The sequence below is a fragment of the Mandrillus leucophaeus genome, unplaced genomic scaffold (genome assembly GCF_000951045.1).
Source record: "Mandrillus leucophaeus isolate KB7577 unplaced genomic scaffold, Mleu.le_1.0 Scaffold1541, whole genome shotgun sequence".
Lineage (NCBI taxonomy): Eukaryota > Metazoa > Chordata > Mammalia > Primates > Cercopithecidae > Mandrillus > Mandrillus leucophaeus.
In genome coordinates this window covers 318019-327394 of record NW_012101523.1, presented here as the reverse complement: position 1 = coordinate 327394, position 9376 = coordinate 318019, and the positions used below count along the sequence as shown (strand labels likewise).

The following is a 9376-nucleotide window of genomic DNA, read 5'->3' as shown; positions in this document are numbered from 1 at the left end:
TAGTGGTAGATTACATGTAGTCACACACCACACACACACGCACACATGCACACACATGCACACATAAAGGTTGCTGTGAGGAGATGGATATGTTTTTCACTTTAGTAATCATTTTACTGTGTGTGTATATATAAAACACCATGTAAATTTTAAATACAATTTTCATTTAAAAATAAAATATGGACTATATAAAAAGAAACTTTATAATTGAGAATATAGAAAAACAATAGCATGAAAAATGAAATTGCCATACTATAAATAAATATGAGATATCATCAGGGGAAGACATAATTCACTGGAAAATTAGTGGAAAAAGCAGCATTTCAAGGATTTATACTTGGTAAGTTATCACTTCAGGCCAGGCTGGGAATGCATCAGAGATTATAAGTATTGATATATAGAAAGAGGAGGGATATTCTAAAAACTGGTATGAAATGAGTAAAAAATCATAGAACCAGAAAAATAAAACAGTTATTCAGTAGACATGGTGAGGAACAGAAGTTTTCAGGGTTGAGAGATTGGGGTATAATTCTATAAAGGTAGATTGAGATCAGTTTGGGAAGAACCTTGATTGCCAGACTCAGGGGCTTGACATAAGTATAGATTTTAAAAAATCTTCTTTTAAGGGCACCAGACAGCTATAGAAGCAAAAAACTAAAATTTCAGAGAGATAGGAGCCCTTCCTCAGTGAGTTGATATGGCCAGCCATTTACTTCTCCGGGAACAATTGTCAAGTCTAGGCCTATGCTGAGGATTGAGCTTGGCATAAGCAGAGAAACTCTAGTAGGGGAAAGAGAAAGCAGTGGAACACTTGAATGTGGGCTGGTAGGACTAATTGAAATCTAGAAGAGCCCCAGATACATGGCTGGTTTTCAATGTGAGACATTCATTGAATGTTTGTAGGGGAGGGGGTATGGTGTGCTGAGAGGCTGGACCAGAAAAATCCCACAGGAATATCCCACAGTCTTATTTGGGAGTAAATTCTTAGGAGAGAGTTCCACTAGGATGAGGTCCTTACTACAGACACACCTCAATCTTGTTCTTGAGACATTTGAAACTAGAGTAAACTATGTCTAACTAAAGATGCCATTGGGCACTGATCTAGCTCAGAGTCTGGTAAGAATGAGGTGATCTGCCCTGTATTCTAACATAGGAAAGAGCAAATTGTCTCCTGTTGAAATAACATTGATTTTAGTTTTTATGATTCTCTTATACACAACATCCAGCATATAGTAAAATGTTATGAGGCCTATGAAGAACCAGGAAATATTTGAAGAGCTAATGGTCAAGACTTTTCCAAAACTGATGAAAGAATCAGCCCACAGATTCAAGAAGCTCAGCAACCTCCAAAACAAACACATAGGAAGCCACCCTAGACAACTGTTGTCAAACTTGGGAAAACCAAGTAAAGATAAAGTTTTAAAAGTAGCAAGTGAAAAACTATACATTATCTACAAAAAGAAAAAGTTATATCTGACTTTTAAACAGAATGATATGTGACTTTTCAACAGAAACTATGGAAGTTAAATGATAATGAAATGACACTTTAAAAGTGCTAAAGGTGCAAGAAAGATCTAGAATTTTGAAGCCAGAAAATCTGAGAATTGTGTATCTAGTAAAAATAGCCTTGAAAAATTAAAGCAAAGTAAAAATGTTTTCAGACAAAAAAAGAAAAAGTGAGATACCTACTACAAAAAGTATTGAAATTGTTCGGTTAAAAGGAAACTTATTCCAGATAGAAGCATGAAATGCAGGAAGGAATGAAGCACACAGAAAGGGTAAATAATGTGGGTAAATATAAAAGAATTTGACAACTTAAAGTCAAAATTACTATATTATGCTTTTACACAAATTTAAAAGTAAAATATGTTAGAACAGTAGTACAAAAGGCAAGAGGAGTTAAATAGAATTAAATTGCTTACAGGTTATTCCATTCTAGAAGTGGTAAAAATATCCATTTAAGTTTGAGCCAGAAAAATCTCATAACAAGTCAAAAATTCATTTTTATTTTTAAAACATAGAAAGATAAAATTCTAATAGTAAAGTGGAATAATAAAAATTCCATTTATTAATACAAAAGAAGGCAGGAAATAAGGGGCATGGGAACAAAGAAGGGAAAAATCAAAAGCAAATAGCAATACAGTCAACTTAAGCCCAGCTGGATCGTTATATTAAGTGTAAATGAACAAAATATTGTGATTAAAATTCAAAGATTTATTTTTCACACATTAAAAAGATATATTCTTAAAAATATGCCAGTAATTTACAACTTACATAAAATTGATAAATTTTTTGAAAAATGCAATTCACCAAAAGTAACCCAAGAAGAAATAAAAAGTAAAAATAACCCTATATCTATAAAGGAAATTGAATTTGTAGAATTGAAGATGTAATTTTAAACCTCACCATACAGAAATCCAGCATTTCAGATTCTGTGTAGGATGCAGAAAGTCGGAAAGATTATGACCACAACATAACAATAAGAAAAAGCCAGATAATCTACAAAATCATAAATGTGTATGAATCCTTTAGAAAGCTGAGATCACAGGCTAACCAATTAGCCTGACATTAAGGAAAAACAACTTCCACCCAGTTGAGACAGGAGGCAAGCACTGTTTCACCCAAAGCAGGGCATGGAATGAGACTAGCTGTTACACAAGTGGATAAAATAATTCATTTACATCTTTAACTAATTGCTAAAGACTTGAGTGTGAGCTACTGTGAGAGTATAGAAGCTCTGAGAACGTCAGACGCTAAAGGGGGAGTTCAAAACCACTCAAAGACACTTCCCTATGGATGTTCACTGTGTGATCATCAGAAAGATTGGGAAAGAGGTTGGAGACCACAGAAAGTTTACTTCGTAGTGCAGGCATGGAGAGAATAATTGTTGTTGTTGCAAAAGAAAAAAAGCAGGGAGCTCCATTTGAATGCCTTTAACCTACAGAACAAAACCTTTAATCCACTGCAGGAGAGGCATCACTCTGACAGCCCCAATGAATAGGTGAAGATGTATTGCAACTTGATGAAAGATAAAGGAAAAACAACAACAAGAAACAAAATAAAACTAAACCTTGAACATGAAGAAAGAACAGGAAACTGTCTTGGGACCAACAATTAGAGACCTACTACATCAAGTGAAGGGGCAGGTGCACTGAGAGAGCCCTGCTTCTGAGCCCCGGGGGATAGGGCCTGCCTAAGACTGAAGCTGGACAGGGACAACAGAGAAACCACCACACACTCACCTTCCATTTCCCAAACACAAGATTCTAAATGTGTATGCCCTTAACACTTGAGCTTCAAATACTCAAAGCAAAAACTTACAGTACTAACATAAGAAATGTAAAAATATGCATTTGTAGTTGGAGACTTCACTGTCTTTAAGTAATCTATTAGAACATAGGAAAGGATAAGGATATAAAGACCTGAACAACACTATCAACAATGTTGTCCAAATTGACATTTGTAAAGCACTTCTGCCAATGGTAACAGAATACACATTCTTTTCAAGTGCACATGAAACGTTCATTCAGATAAACTATATTTGGAGTCATAAAACAAACCTTAACAAATATAAAAGAATTGAAATCATGCAATGTGTGTTTTTGATCATAACAGAATTAAATTAGACATCAATAATACAAAAAAAATGTAGAAAAATCCCCAAATATTTGGAAATTAAACAGCAAATTTCTAAATAACAAATGGTTTTAAGCAAAAGTAAAAGAAATTAGAAAATATTTTGAATTTAATGAAAATGAAAATATAGTATATCAAAACCTGAGAGATGCATCTAAAGCAATGCTTTGAGGAAAATTTATAGCATTTAAGGTTCATATTAGAAAAGAAAGTCTTAATAGCCTTAACCTTTATTGTATGAAACTAGAAAAATAACAGCAAATTAAATCCAAAGCAAAGTAGAAGGAAATATACGAGGATAACAGCAGCAATCAATTAATTTGAAAACAAAGAAACAATAGAGATAAAAAATGAAACCAAAAATTGGTTCTTTTAAAAGATAATAAGTTAATGAACCAAAAGAGAGAATACACCAATTACAGATATCAAGAATGAAAGAGAATAGCACTACAAACCTTATAGATGTTTATTTTACATTGTGGCCTCTTCTTTTTTCTTTTTCTAATTTGCGACAATTTTATCTGGTTGCCATTCATTCCATGTTTGCTTCAAGAAGGAAGAAATTAATATTTAGAAGGTAATATCAATAGTATTTGAAAACTACTTGAAAAGGAGAGAAGGAAATGAGGTAGAGAAAGTCAATTAATTAAACAGAACCTTAGCCTGATGCCAAATTCATAATAGAAATTTTGTTGATAATGTTATTTTCTGCAGAACGTGAGTCTGAGTGAGATAATCAACTGGGGCATGCTAAGTTTTCGTTTATCTGAGGGACATCCAAATAAAGATGTCTAGTAGACAGATAAATATGTGGTTTGGTGTTTGAAGGGAGGTCTGAAGTAGAGATTCAAGTTTGGGAGTCGCCAGCATACAGGTAGTATTAAAACCTGGGAGTAGAGTGGTGATATGTAGATTGAAAAAGCTGAGACCCAGGATGATGTCCTCTGACTTTCTAAAAGTAGTTTCCAATTCGTTGGTACCATAAAACACCACAGGGAGCAGTCCCAAGTACCAGGAAAAAGAACTAGCATAAGCAACTCAAGACTTTTGTCCTCAAAGAAGAACCTAGAATAGCTCACTATATTAAAGTGGGGTTGGCGCTGTATATACAAATAGTGTGCAAGTGCATGCAGGCAATTCTTGGACTTAAACCTGTTCAGAAGAGAATAAACTTTCTAAATAGATTTTAGCTCACTAAAAAGTGAGCTGAGGAAACGTCTAACAAGGGTAATAGTGGAGCTGCCGCATAACCAGACTATATTGTTAGATGTGGACAGCATTGTTTGTTTTCTTGTTTTTTTCCATAAGTATAATAAAAGACTAAAAACAAATGATAAAGATTATGATGTTTTAAAGGTATTGCTAGAATGTTATCAATAAATATTCCAGAACAGAGAAATATTCCAGGCATATGAGCATAAGTATATTTATAGGGAGAAGATCAATTTTCTGCAATTATCTAGAACTTACATTCATACTATTGTACGCTATTACATCCATCTCTCAGTGTCCAAATTCTTGCTTCCATTTTGAAAACCAAAGCTGGTTTGGTGAGAGAGAAATATTCTCTTCTGTTAACTCTCTTGTAATGAAAATCTTTTTTCTCTTATTTGACAGCAAGAATTCTCCTTATATGATTGTGTGGAACTATAAACCTTCAATAACATCTGTGAATCCTTTTAGTGAAAAATAGTGTTATACTTTTATACTTTAGTTTGCAAAGAAGAGAGATTCCCTCATGGTACCTCGAGAAAAAAAGACTCCAGTAAAGCTTCATGTGAACTGAAAATGGAAAACTATCAGGTGCCCAGGGAGCTTGAAGGAAGAACTTTTCCCTTCATCTCCGCAATGAGCTACATGATTTCTCTCACAGCACCTTCACTTGCCTTCACTCATCTGCTCTGATTGCCACTTTACTAACTGGCCGCCTCTGCCTAGTTATCTTTTCTGTTTCTTTACAGGTCTGTTTTGAATGTAACTTCAGCTTTCCGTGGCTCTTCAGCTCTACCTCCTGGCATCCTTTTCAATTCTCCCATTTCTGTCTCACTCATTATTTTCAATTTTAGGTTTACAAGAATAAGAATGCTTGATCTAGCTCATCTTTTCTGTCAGTTTGTCTTCAAGGTCTCTGCTAGCCTAAAGGTCACCTATTTTTGAGTCAGGTGCCCTCTCTCATCCAAACATCAGTAATTTGATCATTTAGTCCAAAACTCGGCCATTTTGGCAGAAATGGATAAGCATTTTATCTCTTCAAAGATATCCACATAATAAGTTTTCAAGGTTTGACCTTTCCTGTAAATATTGCATAGACTTTAATCCAGATTTTAATACGTTATCTTGCATAATAAATTTCTATCTTTTGTAAATTAATTTTTAGTATTTAGAAATACATATTTTGGGGTGAAGTCAATTCTTTGGTATTCCCTAGCTTACTATCTTCCTCATGTAGAAATAGAAAACACAAATAATCCTTAGTTGAAATATAAACATTTCAGTTTTAGTGAAGTGTACCATTACCAACTTGTAATGGTATTACAAGTCATCACTCTGTAGACACCAGAGTGACCCAAAATGCTCCACAGTCTAGGTAAACTGCAGGAAGTAGGCTTAAGGTTATTTAACTTCCAAACCCTAGATCTTTGCTCTGACAGTCACTTCAAATTCTACAATTTCAAACACCTTTGAAGGCATTCAGTTAAGGCCTATGGCCTCTAGATGGCCCTCTATCTTTTGGGAATGTCTTAAAGTCCATTTCATGAGGGAAAGTTAAAGCCAAGAGATCTTTCTGGGATAGCACATGTTACCCTGTATCTTTGCTCAAGGAGTTCTTTCTGTAGCTTCCTAGAGTATACCAGAATTAAAATTTTCTCTCCTTTGATGAGTCTCTCCAAAGCAAGGAGTAATATCTGTATTACTTTTGTCTACACATGAGGGCACTTGATTTTATTTCAAGCCCTGGATTTTAGACATACCTTAGCATTTTGTGAGTTGTACTTAAAATCCCAACCACTTCCTAGGAATACAACCATAATCTCCTAAACTCTGTCTTCACCTACAACACAGTCCTTTTGGCTTTCAAGAACTATCAGCAATCAGGTTCAGATGTGCCTTTCCTTTGTTATGTAATCAGATGAATCTGAAAGTGGAAAGTTATATGTATTAAAGTGAGGAGATGGGTAGAGGAAGGTGGAAATGAAGAAAAAGAACAAATCTGAAAGGAATCAGAGAAACTGTATTCTGATACTATTGTTTAGATTTCTAAAGGAAATGGAAAGATGTTTGGCAATGAGAGAAATCAGTTATGATTTTTAGAAGATGGTTTCCTTCAGCATTTAAAAATGTTTTTGCTTTGTTTTAATTTTCAAGATGATTATAGAGCTTGGGACCTTCATAAAAGTGAACTTTATAAGCCACAACAAACTTATCAACCCCCTACTGTGAAATTTGGAAATTCAACTACATTTCAGGATGACTTTGTTCCTCAGGAGATAAAGCCTAGGCAAAGTAGGCAAAGCTTTAAACCCTCCTCTGTGGTCAAACTTTCTACAGCCCCTTTTAATGGCATTACAAGTCATCGCCTTGATTATATACCTCATCAGCTTGAACTCAAGTTTGAAAGGCCAAAAGAAGTTTACAAACCAACTGAGCAACGCTTTGAGGATCTCACAACTCACCGGTATGACTTTCAGGGTCTTATTGGTGAAACTGCAAAAATCTGCAGACCTGTACACACCAGAGTGACCCAGAATGCTCAGTTTGAAGGAAGCACTGAATTCCGTGAATGTTTTCAACCATGGGAAATCCCACTACCTGAGGTCAAGAAAGTACCAGAGTATGTGCCTCCTACAGGTAGCATGCTATTAAACAGCACAAGCCATCTTGACTATGTTCCGTATCAGGCCAACCATGTAGTTCCCATCAGGCCAGTTTCTCATAGAAGAAGTAACAATTTTCCTTTCGAAGGAAAAAGCACCATGAAGGAAGATTTTCCAGCATGGGAAAATTGTCGTCAAGGACTTATTAAGAAGCAGGAGCAGATTCCCAACCCATCTGGAAAATTTGATGGTTTGAGCACTTTCAGATCTCACTATGTGCCACACAAATTGATTCCAACAGAGAGTTGCAAACCTTTAAATATTGCTTTTAAGAGTTCTGTTCCATTTGATGATGTGACCATGTACTCTATAGAGTACACACCAAAAATACAGGAAATTTGCACAGCAAGTTACCCCTCTCCTCCAGGTTATATTTTTGAAAATACAAATTCCCAAGGTCATAAATTCTTCCGCAAGATTACTCCCGCAGTGAAGGCCTTCTAATAACCAAAATGTGCTTAAAAGGAAGCTACTAGCAAGTTGTTGGTTTTCCAAGAGAAAACTCAACTTTTATAGTGAAAAAAATTTATGATATAAGAAATCTTTTTTTTTTTTTTCTTTTTGAGAGGGAGTCTCACTCTGTCGCCCCGGCTGGAGTGCAGTGGTGCAATCTCAGCTCACTGCAAGCTCCGCCTCCTGGGTTCACGCTATTCTCCTGCCTCGGCCTCCCGAGTAGCTGGGACTACAGGTGCCCGCCACCATGCCCAGCTAATTTTTTTTTTTTTTGTTGGGGCCTGGGTTTCACCATGTTAGTCAGGATGGTCTCGATCTCCTGACCTCCAGATCCACCCATCTTGGCCTCCCAAAGTGCTGGGATTACAGGCGTGAGCCACTGCACCTGGCCGATATAATAAATCATTTTTTATATTTTTAAACAATAAAATTGGAAAATTTATTTTAAGAAATCAGAATCTTAAAATCATTTTGTATTGATATTTTAACCAAGATTGTTCTTTAATATGCATTTTGGAAGGTTGAATAATATAGATTCCCATATGTACCATTTTAATATTCAACATACTGCTTAGTAGTTTGTCCCCAGTCTATTATCATTTGTAATTCTGTTTATAATTATGGCAATTGTATGGTTATTCACATACCAGCTGTTATTTATCAAGCACATCAGGATTATCTAGGACAACATTGAAAATGATACATGAATTCCTCTTTCAAGACAATAGGATTCATTTTACTCAGACTTTCATGCATCTACATAGCATCCACTGAGTCAAGTTTTGGTTGTTGGTATACAGACTGCTGCACTGCTCCTCACCATGTTCAAGTTAGCAAGAGGCACTGTGATGTGGCAAGGAAAGGCTCTGTGTGCTGGGAATCAAAGGACTTGAGTTCAAGTTCTATTATTTTTAGAGACTGGGGTCTCACGGTCACCCATGCTGGAGTCCAGTGGCATGATCATTGCTTACTACAGCCTCAGCCTCCTGAGCTCAAGTGATCCTCCTGCCCCAGCCTCCCAAGTAGCTGGGACTAGAAGGGTGTGCCACCATACCTGGCTATTTTTTAAAATATACTTTGTAGAGACAGATTTTTGCTATATTGGCCAGGCTGCTTTTGAATCCGGCCTTGGCTTCCCAAAGCACTGGGATTATAGGCCTGAGCCACTACAGCCAGCCTGAGTTCAAGTTCTAATAATATAGATTGCTATTTGTACTACCTTAGACAGTGACTCAAATCTCTGAGACTCAGTGTCTGTGTTTGTAAAATGATGTCTGTTCTCAAAAAGAGTTGGTTTTGAGCACCAGACTATATGCTACATTTTAATCCTTAAAGTACAAGTATAAATGTAGAGGATTGTTAAAAAATCACTCAATCTCTTTTTGTACTTGTTTTCTCCTTTTCAAATGAGG

At 35.8% G+C, this 9376-nt stretch overlaps 1 protein-coding gene across 1 annotated transcript in view; it reads left to right on the top strand.

Moving 5' to 3' along the window:
* LOC105536123 (protein FAM154B) overlaps nucleotides 1-7955 on the top strand; it is a 40721-nt gene extending 32766 nt beyond the window's left edge. The window contains exon 3 of the mRNA XM_011975394.1: nucleotides 7003-7955. Coding sequence (XP_011830784.1) covers nucleotides 7003-7955 — 953 coding nt within the window. The remainder of the gene's footprint in view (nucleotides 1-7002) is intronic.
* Nucleotides 7956-9376: the final 1421 nt, after the last annotated feature.